General features: G+C 36.9%; 2 protein-coding genes across 3 annotated transcripts in view; one reads left to right on the forward strand and one right to left on the reverse strand.

The window, feature by feature from the left end:
• Positions 1–1,060: 1,060 nt before the first annotated feature.
• On the forward strand, positions 1,061–1,660 carry LOC127104333 (uncharacterized). The gene has a single exon (XM_051041520.1). The coding sequence runs from the start codon at positions 1,061–1,063 to the stop codon at positions 1,658–1,660; it is 600 nt and encodes a 199-aa protein (XP_050897477.1).
• Positions 1,661–2,947: 1,287 nt separating this feature from the next.
• Positions 2,948–25,996, reverse strand: part of LOC127108359 (uncharacterized) — a 29,933-nt gene continuing 6,884 nt past the window's right edge. The window contains exons 8-17 of one of the 2 annotated variants that reach the window (XM_051045821.1): positions 22,139–22,300; positions 21,997–22,070; positions 21,807–21,904; positions 12,965–13,072; positions 10,927–11,033; positions 5,283–5,420; positions 4,159–4,206; positions 3,508–3,622; positions 3,302–3,402; positions 2,948–3,178 (exon numbers count right to left, since the gene is read on the reverse strand). In XM_051045821.1, the coding sequence (XP_050901778.1) occupies positions 3,092–3,178; positions 3,302–3,402; positions 3,508–3,622; positions 4,159–4,206; positions 5,283–5,420; positions 10,927–11,033; positions 12,965–13,072; positions 21,807–21,904; positions 21,997–22,070; positions 22,139–22,300 (1,038 nt within the window). In that variant the 3' untranslated portion in view covers positions 2,948–3,091. The remainder of the gene's footprint in view (positions 3,179–3,301; positions 3,403–3,507; positions 3,623–4,158; positions 4,207–5,282; positions 5,421–10,926; positions 11,034–12,964; positions 13,073–21,806; positions 21,905–21,996; positions 22,071–22,138; positions 22,301–25,996) is intronic. The other variant, XM_051045822.1, reaches the window with a different exon arrangement.

Raw genomic sequence — 25,996 nt, forward strand, 5'->3', positions numbered from 1 at the left:
TTTTATGTTTTCCGACCCGGTCAGGATTATAACCTGAATTCCTTGTTTCATTCATCACATTTACTATTCACGGTAATATTCCTTGCTTTGTACGATTTTCATAGGGAACTAAACCCTGAGGCAAATTCTGTTGATTTACCGGTTTTACCGCTTTAAGGTTATTTTAATTTCAATTCAATTTTGATTTATGTTCAATTCTGCTTATGAATTATTTGCTTAATTATATTGCTTTCGTTTGCTTAATTTGATTGCTTTTCATAGGATATAATTTATTAAATTCGATTGTATGTGTGTTCTTAATTTTAATTGCGTGCTAACTTACCTTATTCGTTAACTTCACCTAACCTTTAAACCGACATGCTTAATGTGGTAAACGGGAACATAATTCACATGATATTGATAACGCTTGTCTAATTGATTTCATATTCGAATAGAATTGAAGTCGTTTGGGGATTGGAGTTACAATAGTCAGTGATAAGTCGGAACCCAAACCAGTAGGATTAGACGTTTTAGTTTATTCGTCATCAAATCCTTTTTACTGTTATTCTATTCGGAACCTAAACTTAAAACCTCCATCATTTTCAGTTGGTAAAATTCAATACAAGAGTCCTTATGATACAACATTCGAGTGTCGCTTCCCTAAACTACAGTTTTCATTTACTCGTTTTTGACCTGTGCGCGACATCGAATCGCATACCTTCTATATTTGGTTGGCACTGTGATTTTTATGAAAAAGAGTGTCACTTATGCAGATGTCATCTACCTACGGTACTTCTAGGATTTCAAGTGGATCCATGATTACAACTAAAGGGCCGCTTGTTTGGTCTACTAGTACTCGAAGTTATCAGAGGGTTGTAGGTGGAAGGAAAAGCAGGTCACATGCAGCATCACACTACTGACAGTAATATTTATTGGTCTTTTAATCTTTTTGTGTCATTTTCATTTCATCTTTACAACGCCATTACTTATTATTCGTGTGTTCCAAACTTTTCAGGCTTGGATCCTCTAGCACTTCTCGTGCATCTATGATTGGGCGAGTGTACCGACTTACACCGAGGATATGTCGCGTGCTACTTCATTTTCCCCGCTCAGAGGGAACCCGGTGACTGAGCCATTCAGAGTGTATCTTGATCGTTTGATTGCCGATGACATGCACTTCAATAGTTATTCCGATCACCGTGAGACGCGGCCATTTGATGAGATAGTGATATACTTTGGATGGTTGGCATGCGGATCACGTCTCATTGCTCCTCATCTTACAGAGTGCGGCATGCGGCAGTTCGACTACACTCAGACCATTCTCAGACACCCTGTTGTATCTGCTCCTCCTGCTTTGACACGTAGACAGATGGATGTCATGTTTGATGATTATGAGAGTCATTTGGTACGAGAGGATGCACGGAGTATCATAGTTGTGAACGACTGGAGTTACGTCGACAGGTACATTAGGTGGTTCTTTAGGGTGTCACAAATGTATATGGTACAGGCTGCTCCAAGAGATCCACCGAGGTCAGCTCATCAAGAGATACTAGAGGAGGAACAGGCACAGTTACATCATGCTAAGGATATCTTTCCTAGATGTAGTCGCATAGTGGAGATTGCACAAGAAGGAATTGGTAGAAGTATCTTCCCTGATGGGTCTGATGTGGGGAGGGTATAGATGTCATCAAGACGGAGACATGGGGGGCATTGATGTTTACGGAGACAGCGTCGAAGGGCGGCGGGATTGATGGTCAAGGAGCCCGAGGAGGAAGAGGACATGTAGTCCGACATACAATAGTATATAGTAGTTATACTATGAATTATATTTTATTTTCACCTCATGCTACTTTATCGTTGTATTCGACTTTATTTGTGTATGACATTTGTACCATCTGATTTTATATACGTCATTTTTTGCATATGAATTGTATGGTTTAAATCTTCATCTTAATATACGTAAACAAAACATAACATGTATTATTCATTTGTGATAGGTTACAGAGATATATCTCCGTAAAAATAAATCCGTAAAAATAAACGGAGATGCATCTCCAATACAATAAACTTGTAAGATGACTTTTGAGTGTGATGTAGTATATATATTTTTTAAATTGTTATGGAGATGCATCTCCGATCCATTTAATGTTTAGGTGCGTCTGGAGATGCATCTCCAAAATCTTAGGGCATTTAAGTATTTTCACGTGCCTAAATAACATATAGGGTGCATTAAAGAATTCTCTATATGAAACATGACACTTTACAGAGGTGCTCGGACAAAATAAAGGATATCTCACTTACAATAGCTGTGTTGGTGTGATTTTAAGCACGTCTGAAAATACATCTTCGTACCTTAGGGTATAAGAGTGGAAAGAACAATCTGAAAAAAATTGTAAGTTAGATTGAAGTAATAACCCTTTTTTGTTCTTCATTGGTTTCATTGGTGAGGGATTTGTCGAAGCTCTTCTACTAGAAGCCACTACAAAACACCAAATAAACTTTAATTACAACTAATATATCAAACTTTTAATTATTCAATTGAATTAATTTTAGACGACATAAACTTTTTACCTTATTTACAAAACACAATTATATTAAAATTTTACTACAAAACTTCACCACATAAAATCAAATTAAACCCTTATTACGAAAATTTGGTTTGTAATTAATTTCCTAATACAAGATTTATCATGGTTTTATTCCCTTAATAGGGTTCATTTTCAGTCCTAATATATTTTTCTTGTTTATATTATTAAGTTCATGCGAATTGAAAATTTGATGATTTTAGTTCCTGGCGTCAAATGTGATCTAAAATAACCACATGACCTAATAAGCTAAGGTCGGAGACTAAAATTTGGACTGAATCCAAATTAACAACAAAAACAAACTGACATTTATTAAAATAAAAAATGCTATAATTGCAGGAATTAAAATTACATTTAAGACAAGAAAAAACAAGAAAAACAAATTTTAGTTAAAGACACTTATATTTCATTACTAACCAATCGTCCTGAATTCATAAACTACTGGAGAAATGGTAAGATTTCTGTTCCACGACACTGCAAAGTGCATTAAAAATAAATAAATCCATAACAAGATTAGCTAGTGCAAACTAAAATCTATCAGCCGTCATCACAATAGGTTGAGCTTCAACACGCTTTTTATGAAGATACGGACCCATTCCTACAGCTTCCTCCAGCTGCGCACAAGATACACAAACACAATGGAAAAGTTTGCCAATGACACTGTTTTCTTGATTTGTTTATCATATGAAAGATACTCAAACACAAGCAAAACATAATGAGAAAGTTTGGTATCTAACCTTTGTTTTTATTCCTGCAAAAGTAGGATCAGCAGAAACTCCACTAGACTGCGTCAATGATTTGTGTATCTGCTTGCAGCAGTTATATCTAGCTTCCATTCCTGGAATGCTCCAATTTGTGTTATCATGCATATCAGAGAAAATAAAGTAGGATCAAACATCTTATTATGATGCATTTTCACAGTAATGCAAATCAAAATACAGACCTATCTTTGTTGTTTCGGTACTTGGGTCGGTCACAATATTTATAATCTCTTGTCTTGAGCATATTTCCATCAAGCACCGCGGTGAAGAAACCAATCCACTTATCATTCTATAACCCTGATAAATGTTGCACAGAAAATCACATCAGACTTCTTTCAATGAATTTAAGGACATCCCTGAGGTATTGGTTATTGATTACTGAATTTTGTCTTTACTGCGGCCTGATATTTAGGTAGGAAAGCTAGCATACATAGATTAACTTCTAAAGTTGATAAAATTAAAGGTGCAATGTGGTGTTGTAAAGCTCTATAAAGCTTCCCCTATGATGATGCCTAAGAAGGAATCAGTGCAATTCTTTTTGTAGGCAGTCTTGTATTTGCAAGAGGAAGATTCTAAGGTCGTCTTACAACCTACTAGTCATGTAATGTTTCTTCAAAGCTCCCCTTCCTAAATTTGACTATTTGGATTGAAATATCCAAATGCTAAACAATAGAGTTGAGTTTTTAGTGTGACCCGGTGGCATTTCCATCCTGCAAAATTACCTAAACCAATTGATTTCTAAAGCTGCATAATGTTCAGGTGGTAGCATAAATATAATACTTCAAGCATAATTTGCTAAAACGTGATATACAAAAATTCATTCAAAGTCTTACTGCTATGCGAATTTCTGATTCTTGCTGCAAAACTGACAGAAAAAGACCCTGCAAAATGCATGAACATTGTGAGGTTCCTGATTTTTAAAAGTGGGACATAAAGCTTTCATGCAAGACAACTCAACAAACTTCCCTGGAGGATGTTAGGTTCTAATAGCATCAAAATTTCAAGATGTACAGGGTAAATTGCACTCACAACTATTTAATCCGGGTCATTGGCTGCGGTAAGATTCTATAAATAGAACAGATCGCTAATTTGAGAAATTGGCCTTCTGATTTATTTTTAAAATTAAAAAATCATCTATTTATTTGTTCCTACTTAGGACAATATATGGTCTAAATATATGTTTGGGAGGCTATACTCAACTTACAAGTTACAAGCCAGTTCTTTTATAGATGAGTTATGCCCAACCATAATTCTAAAATGGTATCAAAGTCTCATTCAATATCCATTGGACCACCTGTTAATAGGTTTCCACTGTTACTTCATCCATTATTTATATCCACGCACCAAGCGCAATAGTGATGGGCATGATGATGTGTGTTAAGAGTCTCACATCAAATACAATATATGATTTGAACATATACTTATAAATGGGGGCAATTATCACCTTAGAAGCAGAATTTATAAGAAAGAGTTAGGCTCAACCAAACTTTTAAGTCTTCTAATAAAGAAGGGCGTATGCTGTTGAATGAGATAAGAAAATATTTTTGCTATTCACTTCCGACACATTTCACTGTGGCTATCACTTATCTTAACTAACTTTTCATATTGTTATGTGCAACAACAACAGATGCTCTAAATTATAATATTTAAATTAGATGAAAGGAAACAGAGAAATGAAAGTTGTCCTTGCTCAATGAAAATATTTTACGGAAATGATTTTGAAGATGAGAAAGTTTCCTCTAACATATTTCGATAGAAACACACTGCTCAGCCTGGTCTTTTAGTTTTTATATCAGAAATATCAAATTACTCGCAGAGTCGATGATTAAGATGGGACAAAGCCACAACTAGAAAAAGTTGAATATATTAAATAAAAACTAGCCATTATACACACAGCTGCAACTAAAAAACGCCAGTAAATAGCATTTGAAATTAAAGAAGAGTGTAAAAAGATGACCGATGGTGTCAGCTTTGAGCTCCTGGATGCTGTTTCATAGAGTAAGCGGAGCAGATTTTCTTCTGCTTCAGCATCAAGTTTGATGAAATTCTCTGATCTGGTTTCACCCGAGATGTTTCCAAGAGCATGCAATGCAGCCTGTGATTGTAGTTGAAGAAACCATGTAAGCTAAAAGAGATGTTAAAATCACATTGTTACAATTAATTAAACCCGTAGATATTCTAGATTGATTGTTAGTATTCCTAGAGTATACAACTTTTTAAGTTAATGCTTATTCATTAAACATTCAATATATTTATTGTAAAACAATTATAAATACAAGTTGTGTGATAAAACTAAAGACACAGAATTTACAGATTTCTATATAGTATCAGTAGTGTCAGTAGTGGCTCATAATACACACAGAATTTAAAGTCTTGATACCCTCTTAGTCATCACCTGTAATCACAATGTCGTCAACATAAACCACTAGATAAATATATTTGTTTGGTGAGAAGCATTTGGTAGAAACAGAGTGATCTAATAATTCACAATGGGCCATCCCAAATTGTTGCAACTGTTAATCAGGAAATAATCAAACACATTTATTGTAAATAATTTACATTCATAGAATAGAAAATTAGTCATTATGAGTTGTAATTAGTTGTAATTACTCATTATGAGTTGTAATTACCGACACTATTATATATAGTATCAAATGTAATGAGAAAGGCATGAAGCCAGAATTTCTAACATGGTATCAAAAGGTTCGATCTAACCTGTGAATCCTTGTTCTCTTGGCTGAAATAGCGACACCCCACTGGGTCGCTCTTGAAATCTTGTTTCTTGTTTGTAAATCTCGAAATCACATTTCTCAATTGAAATTTTTCAATTGCCGTTTCGTGATTTCTTCATTGTTGTTGCTTCGTGATCTTGATTCCGTGTCTATCGCAAGTTGTTTCGGTGATCGCTAATCATTTGGTGCTGCTAGCATATTGTGATTTGCGATTCGGCTTCGTATTCTCGACGATTCTGCTTGGTGATCGTTGTTCTTGGTGATTCTGTTCGGTGACCGTGATTTCATTTTTGGATTGTTGGCGATTCTCGATCGTGGTTTCATTGGTGGATTGTTGATATTTCTCGGTCGTGGGTGTTTCTTCACCGTTCGTTAGCTACTGTGTGGGGTTTCTAGGTTTTCTTACCATTTTTTTTAATTAAAAAAAAAGGGAAGCCAACTTATTTGTTGCACGTGCATATTGGATTTGGATGTATCTTGTTATTTAACAATACAAGGGGTTATAATATAATGGCCATGGAAAATGAAAAGAATTTTTGTGTCCGTTTTACCGGCAAAAATTATTCTGCATGGGAATTTCAATTCAAGATGTATGTTAAAGGAAAGGGATTATGGAGTCATCTAGATGATGTTTCTAAGGCACCGACGGAGAAAATTGCTTTAGATGCGTGGGAAACTAAATATGCTCAAATCATCACTTGGATTCTCATCAGTATTGATCCTCAGATGATCAATAATTTACGCTCTTTTTCAACTGCTCAAGAAATGTGGAATTAATTGAAGCGCATTTACAACCAGGACAATTCGGCAAAACGTTTTCGGTTGGAGTTAGAAATAGCCAACTACAAACAAGGTGCTTTGTCTATTCAAGAATACTATTCTGGTTTCTTAAATCTCTGGACAGAACACTCTTCTATTATACATGTTAATGTTCCCAAGACCTCTCTCGTGGCTGTTCAAGAGGTTTACAACACCAGTGGACGAGATCAATTTCTCATGAAATTACGTCCAGAATTTGAGGTTGTCAGAGGTGCCTTGCTGAATAGGAATCCTGTTCCTTCTTTAGATACATGTGTTGGAGAACTTCTAAGGAAGGAACAACGTCTTATTACTCAATGAGCCATGTCTCATGAAGCTACCATTTCCGAGCCCGTGACGGTTGCATATGCTGCTCAAAGTAAAGGTAAAAGTCGTGATATGAGACAGGTTCAGTGTTTCTCTTGCAAACAATTTGGTCATATTGCTCGTAGCTGCAATAAGAAGTTTTGTAATTACTGCAAGCAACATGGTCATATTATCTCTGAGTGTCCCACACGTCCTCCACGACCAACACAACGTTCAATACAGGCATTCCATGCAACTACAAATCATGCAGTTGGTCCATCCACTAATGGGGCATCAAACAATAGTGCTATACAACCTGAATTGATTCAACAAATGGTACTTTCCGCTCTTTCAACATTGGGAATTCAGGGTAAGTCTTCTAATGTTTCTCGCCCATGGTTTCTTGATTCGGGTGCATCCAATCACATGATAGGTTCTTCAGAGCATTTGCACAATTTACATTCTTATCATGGTAATCAGAAAATTCAAATAGCTGATGGTAATACTTTATCTATTACTGATATTGGCGACATAAACTCTGATTTTCGGGACGTGTTTGTATCACCTGGACTTGCGTCTAATTTATTATCTGTTGTCAATTGGTAGATAAAAATTATGATGTTAACTTTTCTAGTGATGGTTGTCTTGTGCAGGAGAAGGTGTCGGGGAAGGTGATCGCAAAGGGGCCTAAAGTGGGAAGATTGTTTCCACTCCAGTTTATTTCTAATCATATATCTCTTGCTTGTAATAATGTTTTGAACTCTTATGAGGATTGGCATAGAAAATTAGGTTATCCAAACTCTGTTGTTTTGTCCCATTTATTTAAAAATGGTTTGTTGGGAAATAAAAATGTTTCTAATGCCTCTATTTCATGTTCTGTTTGCAAATTGGCCAAGAGTAAAACACTTCCTTTTCCGTATGGTGCTTATCGTGCTTCCACTTGTTTTGAAATGATTCATAGTGATGTATGGAGTATGTCTCCTTTAGTTTCTCATTCTCACTATAAATATTTTGTCACATTTATTGATGATTTTAGTCGTTTTGTTTGGATATATTTCCTTCGGTCTAAATCTGAAGTGTTTTCTATGTTTAAGAAATTTTTGACATATGTTGAAACTCAATTTCAAGCAAGTTTTAAAAAATTTCGCTCTGATTCTGGTGGTGAGTACATGTCTCATAAGTTTCAGGAATACCTTCAACAAAAAGGCATCTTGTCACAACGATCTTGTCCCAATATCCCTCAACAAAATGGTATGGCAGAACATAAGAATCGTCATTTGCTTGATGTAACACGCACATTGCTTCTCCAAGCTTCTGTACCATCCCGATTTTGGGTAGAGGCTCTTTCCACAGCTGTCTTCTTGATCAATAGTCTTCCTTCTACGGTTATTGAACTTGATTCTCCTTTCTTTCGTCTTTTTAAAATTCATCCTGATTATAGTGCTTTACATACTTTTAGATGTGTGTGTTTTGTTCACTTACCTCCTTTTGAAAGGCATAAGCTTGGAGCACAATCTGTTCAATGTGCATTTATGGGATATAGTCACTCTCATAAGGGATTTGTGTGTTATGATGTCACTAACCATCGTTTTCGCATTTCTAGAAATGTGACATTTTTTTATAATCAGTTTATGTTTCCCTGTGTTTCTCCTGCCATTAATGATATTGTTACTCTTCCTAAGTTTTCTATTATGCCTCAATCTATTGAACGTTTTAAACCAGGTCATGTATATGTTAGACAACACAGGTAGCAGGTTCCCACACCCCTTCCCGACGCTGAACCGCCACCTGATCCTGTACCGGTTGAACCACGGCGTCCTGGTCTAATATCTCGCGCACCAGATAGATATTCACCAGACAGGTATGATTCCTCACATACTTCTCTGACTGCCACACTCTCTAGCATATCTATTCCTACTTGTTACTCACAGGCTGTTAAGGATGTGCGATGGATAAAAGCAATGAATGAAGAGCTTCAAGCTCTTCAAGAGAATTTCACATGGGATATTGTCTTTTGCCCTCCTGATGTAAAACCTATAGGTTGCAAATGGGTGTATTCTGTGAAATCGAATTCTGATGGATCCCTCAATCATTACAAGGCTCGTTTGGTTGCGTTAGGGAACAAGCAGGAATATGGAATTGATTATGATGAGACATTTGCACCGGTTGCCAAAATTACAATTGTCCGCACGATCATCTCTATAGCTGCTTCTAATGGGTAGACTCTTCATCAAATGGATGTGAAGAATGTTTTTCTTCATGGTGACCTGACAGAAGATATTTATGACTCCACCTCAAGGCTTACTCTCTTCATCTAAAGGCGTGTGTAAGCTCAAACGCTCCTTATATGGTTTGAAACAGGTACCTAGAGCGTGGTACAAGAAATTCCGCTCCACTCTACTTGGATTCTTCTTTACTCGGAGTCAGTATGATTCATCTTTATTTATTCATAGGACATTTGTGGGTATTGTTCTGCTTCTTTTGTATGTTGATGATATGGTTATTACTGGTTCGGATCATGCTTCCATTAGCAACTTAAGCAACAGTTACAAGCATCATTTCACATGAAAGATCTGGGTAATCTACATTATTTTCTTGGTCTTGAGGTTCATTCTACATCCAAGGGCATCTTTCTCCATCAACACAAGTATGCTAAAGATTTGATTTCTATGGCCGGTCTCGAATCGGCTAATCCGGTAGATACTCCTCTTGAGGTTAATGTTAAATATCATCGTGATGATGGTGATCTTTTGCCTGATCCCTTATTGTATCGACAACTTGTGGGTAGCCTCAACTACTTGACTATTACTCGCCCCGACATATCTTTTGCTATTCAACAAGTAAGTCAATTCATGCATTCTCCTCGCCATCTTCATTTGGCTGCGGTTCGTCGTATAACTCGCTACTTAAAGGGAACCTCTCACCGTGGATTATTCTTTTCCGTTGGAATTTCTCTTCAGTTGAGTACTTATAGTGATGCTGATTGGGCAGGGTGTCCTGATACTCGTCGATCTGTTACTGGTTGGTGCATCTTTCTTGGTTTTTCATTGATCTCTTGGAAAAGTAAGAAGCAAGCAAGAGTTTCTAAATCTTCTACTGAATCAGAGTATCGTGCCATGTCTGCTGCTTGTTCAGAAATACTTTGGCTTCGTGGTCTTTTGGCTGAACTTGGATTTCCCCAAACAGAGGCAACTTCACTTTATGCTGACAATACAAGTGCCATTCAAATTGTTTTAAATCCTATTTTTCATTAACGTACCAAAGTTGATTGTCATTCAATATGTGACGCCTACGATGATCGAATAATATCACTTTCTCACGTCAGTACTCAGTTGCAGGTTGCAGATATTCTTACCAAGGTTGTTTCACGCCCACGACATCAGTTTCTTGTTAGCAAATTGATGCTCCTTGACCAGCCGCATCAATTTGAGGGGGGATGTTAATCAGGAAATAATCAAACACATTTATTGTAAATAATTTACATTCATAGAATAGAAAATTAGTCATTATGAGCTGTAATTAGTTGTAATTAGTCATTATGAGTTGTAATTACCGACACTATTATATATAGTATCAAATGCAATGAGTAGGCATGAAGCCAGAATTTCTAACAGCAACACTTTGCTAAATCTTTCAATCCATGCCCGGTGTGATTGATTCAAACCATACAAGATTTTGAACAACTAAAGATGGGACAACTGGAGCATCAAATTACAGTATATTATGAAGCCTCAAAATTTGAAAAAGGATATCTAGTTCACCAACCAGTTGTCTACCATGCTTTTCTGGTCCTTGTCGATCAAAAGCAGCATAAATAACATGTCTAGCAGCAGGTAATGTGCCTGAGAGTAGTAATGTAGCTCCTCTGACAGCTAGGATCACAAAAACAATAAATTAATATTTGTAGTACACTGTATAAAAGATTGTGTAAAACAATTAACAACGGGAATCATTTGAGTTTATGTGAGTGGTAATGTAACTTCTTTAACAGTTTGCACCCAAGGTTTAGTGGTTTGATTAAATCACTTATAAGTTTTCAAAATTGCTTTTAAAAAAGTATTTAGTGTATATTGGATCATTTGAAAAAAGTCAGAATCTAGAAAAAAAAATCCAAGTTTCTTATTACTTAGAGAAACCACTAGGAACAAAGTTGCGATTATAACTTCATTTATAAGTAGTGCTATTTCACTTTGTAACCAAACCAATAATACCTTTTGCTTTAAAAAATATATTAAAAAAACAAATCACATTTTATACAATATTAGTATTCAGCACAATTTGCCCACATATTACAAAAACTAAGCACATTGAAATTACTGGCTATTTCATAAAGAGATTAGATCGTGGTTTGAACCGAAGGACTGTCCATTGAAAAGCTTGAGAGCCTAATAACAAGTAGAGAACGTTGGGTATCTATCTCACTCACATTCACTTATGAGCTTAAGCTTTTAAATAGTTGGTTCATGATATGGCAAATAATAGTTAACATAGCATTTAAGAGAGCTTAAGCTTTTAAATAGTTGGTTCATGATATGGCAAATAATAGTTAACATAGCATTTAAGATCTCACAAAATAAAGAAATTGGGAAACGACTAAGACTATCTAAGGAAACTAAATCAAAGGTGATAAATAGAAAGAATAATCTACAATAAACAAAATGCTCAGGTTGAACTGGATCACAAATTTTCCCAAGTGAAAAATAAAGTCTGAGACCGGATGTGAAACAGTTGCCCTATGGAGAGTGGGACGGTGGAAAAATTGTCAGAATCAGCCGCCGGACATGCTGTCACGTGCGGATCAGGTGCCGGCATGCAAGGCCCACGCGTAGAGACGTAGGTGGCGCGTGCGGAGGTTTCTGCCGGTGAAAAGAGGAGAACGGCTGGATCGGAGGAGGCGCTTCTGCCGTTTGGGTTAGTTTTCTGGAACTTCGTCGGGAACAATAGCGACGGCAGCAGACGGCCGCAGCAGTGCGGTGGTGACTGGAGAATTTAAAAGTTGATGCCGGAATGAGTCACGACAGTGTATGGAAGACAAACTGGAGTTATGACACAGTTTGTCAAAAAAAATCACCGGAAGACAGTGGATCAACCGGGTAAAACACGGCGAAGGATTGTCTCTCAATAGGCTCTGGATACCGTGTTAAAAAATGTGGTTGGACCTAACTCGACCCTACAAAATCGGTTGGTAGAGTGAGGACTGCCCCCACTTATAAACACATGTTCAGACCATTTATTATCCAACGTGGAACTCTTAACAAAAGCAAATATGGATTAGATCAATAAATGAAGAAAATACCTCATTGTCACACACCTTCATGACCAAATTACTGATTTAATGATATCGTAACAAAGCCAACATCTACCCCTCCTTCTAAAACTCAAGGTGTTGATTACTTTCCAACCATCTTGAGTTTGAATGGGGGTTAATAGAAGATTGTCTGAAGCATCATCTAGACTAAAGATATTATTCTAGTCTGACTCAAACAACCACTTCTAGAGCCTTCTGTTCTGCTAGTAGCAATTAGCTTAGCTAGGCCTTAACTGATAGTTATCACTTTGTAGAAGCTGTCATTGTTTCTGTTTTTGCCTATAATCTTTTGTAATCATTCTGACACCTATGTATCATATTGTTTGAGTGAGTTAACTAAAAATACAGAACTCGGGATTACTTACTCAGATTCCCTCCTTGAATCCCTTTCATATTTTACCAATGCCAAATGGTAAATAAAAAATAATCAATTTTCTAATAGAGGCGCAAAGGATCTGTGTGACACGGCTGGTAATCATGATACAACATACTTACATGATCCTATTTGACCCAATGATTCAAGTGCAGTTTCAAACTCATCTCTATTCGAAGGGTCCAAAGACTGAAGCCTTTCATCAATGGACGAAATCACAGTTTTAGCACCTGAAATCAACATCACGACAATTCATATATATCAGTGAACAATTTCAAGGTCTTTCTTAATAATTATTGAATTGTGCAACATAGTATGGGAAGCCCATTGACATTTTACAAAAAGAAATGGAACAACCCCTGCAACCAGACAGTGTTTACAACAAGAACTTAAACAGGCTGCATAATATCCTTAGGTTCTAGTTCTTTCAAAATTTTGCAAACTAACTGTTTCTGTGTAATATTCATGTGTCTAGATTGAGCACACCTTCTTTGTGTTTATAATAGATTAATTACAACTAATGCTAATTATTGAAAAAAAAAGGTAAAAGCCGTTATATATTATTCGTCAGTCTTAGACTTACAATTGATTTTCTCCTTAAAAACAATAATAAAATCGGAAATAATATATTTTCCAATACCTCCCCTCAAATTGGTGCATAGATATCTATCATGCCCAACTTGTCTATCAAATACTCAAAAGTATGCCTTGCCAAACTTTTGGTCAGGATATCCGCAGTTTGTTGACTTGAAGTCACGAAGGGTAGACATATGATTCCCGCATCTAACTTCTCCTTTATGAAGTGTCGATCAATCTCGATATGCTTGGTTCTGTCATGTTGAACTGGATTATGAGCTATATGCTAATAGCAACTTTAGTGTCAGAGTACAATTTCAATGGAAGCTCAATTTACATCTTAAGTTCTTCTAGGACTCTAAGTAATAGAGTATATAGTAGTTAGTGGTGTCCAAAAGCCTCATTGTTGAACATGTGCCAGCTATGGATCAATGGGCAGATGCTTTAACCAAGCCACTTTCAGCAGCCAAGTTTCTTCCTCTAAGGGACAAACTGAGAGTGTTCAACAAACATAGTCTGCTTGCTGTACCCTCAGTTTCTAAGGGGGACTAATAGAGTATATAGTAGTTAGTGGTGTATACTGTGCCAGCTATGCTGTGCCAGCTGTATTCAGTTAGTGCTAGTTGCTCTATATATAAAGAGTCACTGTATTCATTCTTATCATGAAATAGAATATTATTCTTTCTCTCTCTTATGATACTCTATCACTAAGGATCCATAATCCTTCACAAATACCTTGAGACAATGCTCTAAACTTGACATCTGCACTACTCCTTGCTACAACTCCTTGTTTCTTACTCCTCCATGTCACAAGATTACCCTAAACATAGGTACAATATCCAGAGGTTGATCTTCTATCTGTGACTGAACCTGCCCAATCGGCATCGGTGAAGATAGACACATTTTTTTCATTAGTCTTCTTAAAAAATAATCTTTTTCCAAAATTTCCCTTCAAATATCTCAGTATCCTATAGACTGCCTCAAGATGTTGCTCGAAAGGAGAATGCATAAACTGACTTTTCCCAACCAATCTCTGATATCTCTCAGTATCAACAGAAACATTACCTTCTCCCCAAAGTTTAGCATTAGGATCCATAGGGGTATCTGCAGGACGACATCCACTCATTCTTGTTTCTTTCAACAAGTCTATAATGTATTTCTACTGTGAAACCAGAATACCATTTTTTGATCGAGCAACCTCCATACCTAGAAAATATCTCATGAATCTCAGGTCCTTGATTTTCAAAGTCTACTGCCAATTTCTCTTTTACTCTTGCCATTTCCACTGTATCGTCTCCAGTAAGGATAATATCATCAACATAAACAATCAGGACAGCAACTTTCCCATCGTGGGAGAATTTTGTGAATAAGGTGTGGTTAGCCTGTCCTTGGATGTACCCTTGTTTCTTCATGGACTGAGTGAAATTTTCAAACCAAGCTCTAGGGGACTGCTTTAATCCATACAAAGACTTATTTAGTTTGCACACGTTTGATCCAAATTTGTTTTCAAAGCCAGGAGGAATATCCATATATACTTCTTCTTCTAGATCGCCATTAAGAAAGGCATTCTTAACATCTAACTGATGCAAAGGTCAATCTATGTTAGCAGCAAGAGACAAAAGAATTCTGACAGTGTTCAATTTTGCAACAGGAGCAAATGTCTCTGAGTAATCTATACCATAGGTCTAAGTAAAGCCTTTAGCCACCAAGCGAGCCTTGTACCTTTCAATTGACCCATCTGAATTATACTTCACAGTAAACACCCATTTGCATCCAATTGTCTTCTTGCCATCTGGTAGTGACATAACACTCCAAGTTTTGTTCTTTTCAAGAGCTTTCATCTCCTCAGGTATAGCTTCCCTCCACTTTGGAATTTCTAGAGCAGCCTGTACACTTTTTGGAATTTCTACACTAGACAATTTTGAAGTGAAGGCAGACATAGATGAAGACAAATTTGAATATGATATAAAATTGGACATGGAATGTTTAGTGCAAGATCTGACAGGTTTTCTAATGGCAACAGGATCATCTATATCAGGATACAAAATCCGACTCTCAGAAACAGAGATAGACTTACCTTATCTTTTGTTAGGAAATTGATCATTCCCCGGTTCAGATTCCTGGCAATGTTGAGATGTGGACTTGTCCTTTCCTTTATGGTGCTTTTTCACAAAAAACTTTCCTTTCCAAGTCCTGTTTCCTAATTCAAATTTGTTTTGTTGAAGTGGCTCATTATTTTGTGGCATTTCAATTAGATCATCATTATCATCGTTTTCAGGATTCTCATTGTTTTTTACAAGAGAAAATGTAGGCTCGGATTCACAAGGTTCCTTACTCATGACAGGAGTAGGATCAAATAAAGAATCATGGTCATTTTCTCTTGGTGCAGGTGTAAAAATCTTAGAATTTTGTGATATTGGCAAAGATAAGTTATTTAAAAAACTCATGCCCTCAATTTGAAACGAGTCTTCGTTTATCTCCCCCCTTGAAGATGAGTGTCATCAAAAAAAGATTTATTTTCAAAGAACGTAACATCCATAGTGACGAACATTTTCTTATTTTTTGGATCAAAACAATTTTTATCCTTTTTGGGTTGGGGAGTATCCAACAAAGACACATTTTATAGCACGTGGCTCAAGTTTTCCAACATTTTTATGTTCATGAACAAAGGTTGTGCAACCAAAGATTTTTAAAGTCAAATCAGTTAAAACACGAGTATTAGGAAAACATTCTTTGAAGACATTAATAGGAGTTTGAAAATTGAGAACTTTGGAGGGCATTCTGTTAATTAAATATTGTTAAAACAGTTTCGCCCCACAAATAATTTGGTACTTTATTTGAAAAAAGTAGAGCTCTAGCAACCTCTAGTAAATGTCTATTTTTTCTTTCACCCACTCCATTTTGTTGAGGAGTATTAGGACATGAACTTTGATGTACAATCCCATTTTTTAGAAAAAAAATCACCCAGGATAGTATTAAAATATTCTTGCCACAGTGTTAATAGTTCATTGTAATAAGCAGTTACACTCCTGTCACCTTGTTTCGCATGCCATAACTTTGATTTTAAACCAAAAATTTGAGAGGAGTTTTGAATATCAGAGTATGTTTCCTTAACAGCTTCCCACACATCCTTTGCGGAAGGTAAAAACATGTAAGGCTTACCTATTCCAATTTCCATAGAGCTTACCAGCCACGCAATAATCAAGGAGTTTTCCGACTTCCATAGTTTGTAACGAGGGTCTCCTGTTGCCGGTTCAGCTACTGCTCCTGTTAAGAAATCAATTTTTCCTTTGCTATCCAATATCAATTGAACGGTTTGAGCTCATTCATTATAGTTATTCTCATTCATTTTAGGGATATTGACCTTGAGGGAGTATGAGGAACCCTCTTGATCATTACCGTCTATGTTGGAATAACCGTCACCAAAAACAATGTCGTTCCTGTTTCCATTGTTGCCGTCATTATTGACATTGTTTATGACCACCGGCGGTTCCTCATGTACGCCGTTTCCGTGGCTACCGCCGTTTCCGCGGCCACCGCCGGATTCAGGTTGTGGTTGGTCGTCATGGTTGGATCCAGTGTAGGCCTGTGATGGAGAATGCCACCTGTTGTTGTTATTCGCCATAGGAGGCTAAACGGGTATGTGAATTGGGTCGAACAAAAATATGTTGAGGAAAATTTTATGGTAACCCTTAACCCAACAAAAATATGTTGAGGAAAGTTTTATGGTAACCCCTAACCCAACAAAAATAGGTTGAGGAAAGCTTTACGGTAACCCTTAACCCAGTGCTCTTGATACCATATTGAAAAAAATAGATAAAAGCCGTTATATATTATTCGTCAGCCTTAGGATGGTTTATATAGTGAAGATACAATTATTACAATTGATTTTCTCCTTAATGGAGAATAAAGAAAAATAAAGGTAGTATTAAAGACAATAATAAAATCGGAAATAATATATTTTCCAACACTAATTAAACATAAATGATATGACAATTGAAAAATCATAATGTTTGATCTCTAATTGATTTTAACACTCCCCTCAAACTAAAGCCTACTATACTTTAAGCTTGTTACAGCAACATTTTCTCAAAAAATTTGAAACGAAGTTTGACAACTATTGGGCTAACGTTGTAACAAACATAGTCAACCATCAGCATGATCATTGACAAGAAGAGAAAAGAAAAGAAAAGAAGGCACCATTAATGATTTCTTTGTGGAAAAAGAGTCATCATCGGATTGATCGTTGATCGTTGGGGGAAAGAAAAGGCACCACTAATATGATCCATACAGAGGATAAGAGTCGCCACCTGAATGATCGTCAGTCGGAAGAGAAGTCACCAAAATAGAACCCATGAATGAGTAAAGAAAGCATGAAAAACAAATGCTTTAAGCGAAGAGAAAAAAATGTGTCCAAAACAGAGAAGTGTTTGTTTGAACTGTCTGAGAATTGTGGTTGGGCCTAACTCAACCTTACAAAACCGGCACATTTTCATGTTATATTTCATTCAATGTGGGACTCTTAACATACTTCCTCACGCATAACACTATTGGAATTGGTGTGTGGATACGTGGATTGAAAGGAGGAGGTCCAACGGATAGTAGATTAGCTATTACGAATTATGGTAGGACCAAACTCAACCTTACAAAACTAGCTTGAAAGGTTAGAATTGCCTCCATTTATAAATATATTATCAAACCATATGTCATTCGATGTGGGACTCTTAACAAACTGAAACCTAGATATTTGTGCCCTAAAACCAAACACCAAGATCAGATCCGAAACCAACAGGCCGAGGCGACGACTGAGAGGACGATGCATGTGGTAGGGACGGTCTTAAATGTGTTAACTAGAGCGTGAGTTGGTTGTGGGCAATGATCTCATGGAGATAGGTCGGTTTTTAGGAGCGATTGCAGGGTGTAATTGGTTGCTAGAAAGGCCACTAGAGATGATAGCAACGGAGAGCTACATGGCCATTATCTTAACTTTTATTTAATGAAATGTGAGTCTATCTCAATGTGTTTTATTCAGTGATGTTGAATAGGATTACGAACAATACTGATGGCCGATTTATTGTCACAAAACAACTTCATAAGGCCTTTTGACTATATCTTCAAATCTTCTAGCACAAGTTTCATGCACAATAGTGCATAAATTCCTTATGTCATAGTTCTAAATTCTACCTAAGCAATTGATCTAGTGGTTGTACTTTTCTCCTTCTTCAAGGACAAGGTTCCCAGCCCCACACAAGGTACAATACCTAGAAGTGGAACTTCTATCACTAACTGAACAGGCATAATCAACATAAATATTTACCTCCGTAGTTAAACTTTTGCATCTTTTAAACTGGAGTTCTCTCCTCGTAATGACTTTGAATAATTTACCATATTAGTGATTTTCAAACTTTTGATGCAGATGAATCTATATTGTAAAACACAAATCAGATGACACCCTTGATCGTTGCAAGGCAAGGCTAATGGTAAAAGGTTATACTCAAAAACATGGCATTGATTACGAGGAAACATTTACATTGATTACGAGGAAACATTTACACCACTGAAAAGGATGCATATTGTTCAAATCTCTTGCAGTTTACTCTGAATGGGAATTACAACAGTTTAATGTTAAAAATGAGTTGTTGCAAGAAAACTTAAAGGAGGAAGTGTATATGGAGATTCCACCAAATTTTAGTTCCACGGGTGCAGTCAACAAGGTATATCAATTGAAAAGCATGGTAGGAAGATTCACCAAGACGATGTTGTGTTTAGGCTATAATCAAAGCCAAAGAGATCACACTTTATTTTTTAAGCATACACAACGAGGAAAATGTATTGTACTTCTTGTTTATGTTGACGATATTATTGTTACATGAGATGATTTGAGTGAGAGACAATTACTCAAAAAGAAATTATCAGTAGAGTTTGAAATGAAAGATTTTGGAGAGTTCAAGTACTTCTTGGGAATTGAGGTAGTTCACTCGAGTAAAGGCATTTCTATCTCTCAAAGAAAGTATGTGTTTGATCTTCGGCAGAAAAGAGAAAAGCTTGATGCAAATCTACAAGTGTTCTCATCGAACAAAATCATAAAATGAGTTTTTAGGAGAAAAATGCCAAAGTTAACAAGGGTCGGCATCAAAGGTTAGTGGAAAAGTTGATTTACTTGACACACATTAGATCGGATTTGACATATGCAATCAGTATGGTGAGTTAATTCATGCATGACCGAGGGTGAGACACTTACAGGCTATAGACCGTGTTTAACAATATCTCAAAGTCACTCCAAAAGAAGACTCTTGTTTAAAAGAGATGAAAGTATAACTATAGAGGTTTACACATGATGTTAATAATGCAGATTTAGATTCAGTGATTGATAAGAGATCCACTTCAAGCTTGGGTGAAAACCTCATTGCTTGAAGTAAGAAGTAAAATGCAGTTGCTCGATCAAGCATTGAAACATAATTCAAGGCTATGGCATTATAAATCAAGGCTATTGGGCTTAACCCATGACACTAGTTATGATCCTATTGGGTTACTCGACCCAAACCCATGACAACAGTTATGATCCTATTGGCTTACTCGACCCAAACCCACAATCTGAGTGCCTCTCTCTGATACAATCTATCGTATGCACTCAGTCCCCACTAAAAGTTATGTTGGCTTGTGTCGTTGCTCTTCTCTCAGCTGGCGTGAGAGCACAAAGTAGGTGCAATGCGGGGTTGCCGTCTCGGGTGTGCACAATTTTTCCTTTTCAGTTACCTCCTACCATGGCTTCGGAACCACTACGGCGCACCTCATCCTCTCTTCGAGACCCTCGTGCACGTATGTCGTCGCTGCAAGTTCCACCAGGGTGCACTTCTTCTCTGTTCTTGCATTCTCCAATGTGTACTACATCCCTGCGGAAAACCAATTTGGTGTGCGTTTTGTCCTTAATGTGAGGCCTTATGGGTTAAGCCCCTTCGTCCTGGCGAGGCCCTCTTTTGATGCCCTTAAAGGAGCTAAAACTAGCAGATAGTGAAGGAGTACTATCATATGCAAAAACTCAAAACTACTTGATTAGTAAGTTTGCAAAACAAAAGGTATGTTTGGAAATCGTCAAGTACTTATTTTTGTTTATGCAGTGGGGAGGTGCCAATTCATTTATAAAAAATTTCACTAGTTTCTTATCTGTGTGTTCTGATTCTTTAGTGTTGAGAAATGGAAAAGAAGTCATGTGTGTGTTGGGAAAACTTGTATTGAGAAGGATGAATTTTTGGCAACTGTTTTAGTTGACCGGGAGTACCAAGAAATCAATGTCATGTCTGATTATGTTTCTGTTTTGGTCATTTGCTTTGGGATGCACGTTCAAGGGATTAATGTGAAATTGGATGTTTGTGCATTTGATATGAAGGTGTTTTTAATTGTTAGCATATATTCCAAGTTTTGTAGTTGGGGGTCTTGCATTCGAGCTTTGCAATAAAAGGGAAGGGTTGATCTTGATCACCTACAACTATGTGATTATCAATTTCAATTTGAAGGTACAAGCTTTTGGTGTATCAGTGGAATGAAAGTGAAGACTCAACAATTTGGAACTCCTTAGTCAATAGGTTTACATAACACAAGATACGTGTGGAAGATGTTGGCTACAGGTATGGTTGTATATTGGAACTCTTGTTAGCCTTTTATTAGTATGTCTACTAATTTGGCTTAATTTGGTATACGATGGAGGGAAGTTTTGGCCCTCAAGCTTTTGGGTGCAATTGATGTCCAAGTCCAACCTCACTGTTTTCAGTGGCTTGATTCCCATTTGTTTCTCAAACACACTAAAGGGTCTCCTAGCAGCAAGAAGAGTAATAGAACCCACTTCCAACTTGAGGACAGGGTTGTTTATAAGAGGGTGGCATTAACAGGACCCAGTAAGAGAAAGAGACCCAAATGGAGAGGGAAAATGTTGTGTTGGCAAATTGGTTAGAGAGAGTAAGGAAGTCACATGTGAGTTGGTTAGAGAGAGTGATGAAGTTACACGTGAAGGTGAGTATATGAAGTGTGTGAGAGGGAAACATTGAATGATTCGGTATCAGTTGTATTAGAACCTTAGGGTTGGGCAAAGGAGGATTTCTTCTTCCTTTGAGGAGCTTTGCGGATTATAGGGAATTTATTCTCTATAATACTTTCTTTTTACCATTAATAATACTTTTCTCTTATCTCTTTATTTTGGGTTCCTAACATATTGCTTGTGTAGTATTGTAAAGAGTTTGACATGTGTTGTTCTCCATGTATCTCAATATGCATCAAGCGCACCCATGGAGTACACGAGTTACTTGTTAGAAAATAATAATAAATCAAATTTTTGTATCACCAAACAAATATTGGTAGATAAAAGAACCAATTCGATAAAAGTGCAAATCTTACATGGTTCATCTATGAAGGAGTATGTAATTTCCTTGGATAGTAACCTTCCACTTATCATCATTGCTCTTGATCTTAAAAATGAATCCTTGGAATCGTCACTAACCTCGTGAAAACATGAGATTAAATCATAAAAATAATTTTGACAATATTCACTAAGGGGAAAATATATTCTTGGCCATATAATGAGTACCTTATTATTGATGAAAGCAGTTGAAAGAGGCTAGTCTTTGACAAAAATTCTGAACCATGCTCCACCTCTGCTAGCTGCCTCCATTTTACGAATGAGAATAAGATCCAGAAAATATATATAGAGAGAGAGAGAAAATAGTAACCTCATAAAGAAGCTCGAATACGCTTAAAGTTGCAAGGGTATCATCTGTACTTCTGATTTCTGCCTCCAACAAACTGAGTAGATTTAAACTGTGTATGGCAGATGCTGCTGACATAGATACGGAGAAAAGCTTCACCACTAAAGCCAAGACACGAACTCGGCCCTAAATTAGGATGGCAAAAGGTTAAATAGTAGTAATTAAGTCAATTTAAATCAAAGGGTAAAACAAACCAAAATAAAAAGCATGACATCAGCAAATTAAAATCAATTGAGAGAAAAATTAAACATTCAATCTGTTTTATGTATTTTTGTAAAAAAAAAAAAATGAATTTAGTTATTACAATAATATATATATATCCTAATCTTTAGCAATAGGCTTAACCAACAAACTCAAGGGGGGCGGAAAAATAGAAACTGGCTCAGTCACAGTGAGCTTCAGATGCAGAAATCTGGAGTGATATCATGAGGAGGATGTTGGTTCAACAGATGCTTTGAAAATACGTCTGTATGAAGAAAACTGAAGTTATTGAATACTACATCTTTAGAAATAAAGAGTCTGGCATTTATGAAATCAAAAATCAAGCTTATGGAGATGGTAGGACATGAGAGATGTTGATATTTGTAAATATAGTGTTACGAATATCTGTATATAGAATAGTCTCACATTGATTATACTATGTAATTAGTTGTAATCTCTATATAATAAAGTCTTCGTGGTGCTTTTCAAAACACACGATTTATTCAAATGTCTCTTAGTTTCTTGTATTTCAACATGGTACTCACAACCTACTGAGAGACAACTCTTCACCGTGCTTTACCTGGTTAACTCACTGTCTTCCAGAGAGAAATTGTTGGCAAATCCTGTCATAACTCTGATTTGCTTTCCATGCACTATCGTAACTCATTCCGACATCAGTTTTCAAAATTCTCCGGTCACCACTGCACTGCCGCCACCGTCCCCCTCCGTCGCTACTGTTCCCGGCGACTTTCCCTCAAACTAATCCTATCGGCAGAAGCGCCTCCTCCGATCCAGCCGTTCCCCACTTTTTCACCGGTAAAACCTTCAGCACGCGCCACCTCCGTCTCTGCGCGTGGGCCTCACGTGCCGCCACCTGATCTGCACGTCTGGCAGCCGATCCCGACAATTTTTCCACCGCCCCACTCTCCATCGTTCAACTATTTCAGATTCGGTCTCAGATTTTATTTTTCACTTGCGGAAAATTGTGATCCAGTTCTAACAGAGTCTTTTTCACCCCGTTTGCGTGATATTTTCTCTCTTCAAATACTCATGGCTACTCCTCATAACTTTACGCCAAACTACAATGATTTTCTCAGGTGGTATCAGAATCATCAGAACTCAAATTCTACGTCTTCGGTAGCACACACAGGTAATTCATTTGCTTGTCTCTCAATCATCTTCTCTTGGACCTTGAATCCTTGATTTTGGTGCGTCTGATCATGTTACCGATAATAAACATATTTTCTCTTCCCTCTCTACCTCTGGTTTCTTAACTACTATAACTTCTGCCAATGGTTCTCAAACCCAACCGAAGGAATTGGTATTGTTCAAATTCTACCTTCTCTCTCTGTTACTTATGTACCTAATTGTCTATTTAATTTATCTTTTAGTCAGACGTTTAACTCATTCTCTTGATTGTAGTGTCATCTTCACTGACAATAATGTTACCCTGTAGGATCGGAGTTCAAGACGGACGATTGGCGTCGGATGTGAGTCTCAAGACCTTTATTACCTCTCAATGTCATCTCAAACATGCTCAGCCAAAGATTCTCCACTCATTATCCATGCTCAGTTAGGTCATCCCAGTCTTTCCAAACTACATAAGTTGGTGTCAAATTTATCGAAGATAGCTAATTTACATTGTGAGTCGTGTCAGTTAGAAAAACACACTCGTGGTCAGTTTCCCAATTGAGTCAATAAACGAGTTTCGTCCTCATTTGTTTTAGTTCACACCGACATTTGGGGTCCCTCGTATACTATCTCTACTCTTGAGTCTAGGTATTTTGTCACCTTTATTGATAATTTTTCACGTTGCACATGGTTATTTTTAATGAAGAATAGATCTGAATTATTTTTTTATTTTTGAACAATTCTATCAAGAAATAAGAATTCAATTCAGTGTGTCTATCCGTACTTTAAGAAGTAACAATGCTCGTGAATATTTATCCCAACAATTTCAAAATTGTATGTCACGTAATGGTATTCCCATCAAACATCTTGCCCTCACACACCTCAACAAAACGAGGTAGCCGAACGCAAAAAACAGCATCTCGTAGAAACCACTCGGTCCCTACTTCTCCATGATAATGTTCAACTTCGATTTTGGGGGGATGTTGTGCTAACGGCATGTTACCTTATAAACCGCATGCCCTCATCTATCCTTAACAATAAAATCTCTCATTCAATCCTTTTTTCCAATTCTCCACTTCACCCAATTCCTCCCCAAGTCTTCGGGTCCACATGTTTTGTACACAATCTCTCTCCTGATCTTAATAAACTATCGGCTCGATCACTAAAGTGTGTCTTTCTTGATTATCATCAATCCCAAAAAGGTTATCGTTGTTATTCACATACTCTACAATGATACCTCATATCGGTCGATGCTACCTTCTTCGAGTCTGTTCCATATTGAGTCCATGTTATCTTATTGTGTATGTAAATGATAGTCATAACTCGTAGTGATCAGCAGGGAATACTCCAGTTAAAACATCTCTCGAATCAATTTCAGACAAAATATCTTGGTAAACTTCGTTATTTCTTGGGTATTGAGGTAGCCCAATCTAAAGATAGTTTGGTGATTTTTCAGCGGAAATATGCTATGGATATTTTGGAAGAAACAGGTTTAGTGAATGTTAAACCAGCTGATACTCATATGGATCTAAGTGTCAAACTACTACCCAATCAGGGGGGCCTCTATCTGACTCAGGAAGATATATGAGATTGGTTGGAAAGTTGAATTATCTCACAGTCACTCGTCCAGACATTTCTTTTGCAGTTAGTGTGATAAGTCAGTTCTTAAATTTTTCTTGTCAGGAACACATGGATGTTGTTATCCGGATTCTGAGATACATCAAATGCGCTCCATGGAAATGTCTAGCGTATGAAGATAAAGGACATACTCAAACAATTTGATACCCGATGCTGATTGGGCAGGGTCACCCATTGATAAACGATCCACCTCTAGGTATTATGTACTAGTTGGAGGAAACCTTATATCCTGAAAAAGCAAGAAACAAAACTTAGTTGCAAGATCAAACGCGAGGCAGGGTATAGGGTCATGGCAATGGCAACATGTGAACTTATTTGATTAAAACAGTTGCTCAAGAAACTTCAAATTGAAGAAGCAAGACCATTAAAACTTATTTGTGATAATCAAGCTGCATTGCACATTGCTTCAAATCCAGTCTTCCATGAGAGGACCAAATATATTGAGATAGACTGTCACTTTGTCAGAGAGAAGATTGAGTCAGGTGACATCGTCACAAGCTTTGTCAACTTTAATGATCAATTGGCAGACGTGCATACAAAATTCTTGCGAAACCCCAGAGCTAATTATATATGTAACAAGCTTGGTGCATTTGACTTATATGCTCAAGCTTGAAGGGAAGTGTTGATATTTGTAAATATATAGTGTTAAGAACATTTCTATATAGAATAGTCTCACATTGACTATATCATGTAATTAGTTGTAATCTCTCTATATATAATAAAGTCTCCGTAATGCTTTTCAAAACACACTAGTCTCTTGTATTTCAACAAGAGGAAAACAAGAATAACTAAAGACCCTTAAGAATTTATAATCATGTGGTTGTTGAGACAAAACAGTGTAAGGTACTTGGA

The sequence above is a fragment of the Lathyrus oleraceus genome, chromosome 7 (genome assembly GCF_024323335.1).
Source record: "Lathyrus oleraceus cultivar Zhongwan6 chromosome 7, CAAS_Psat_ZW6_1.0, whole genome shotgun sequence".
NCBI classification, from domain to species: Eukaryota; Viridiplantae; Streptophyta; class Magnoliopsida; order Fabales; family Fabaceae; genus Lathyrus; species Lathyrus oleraceus.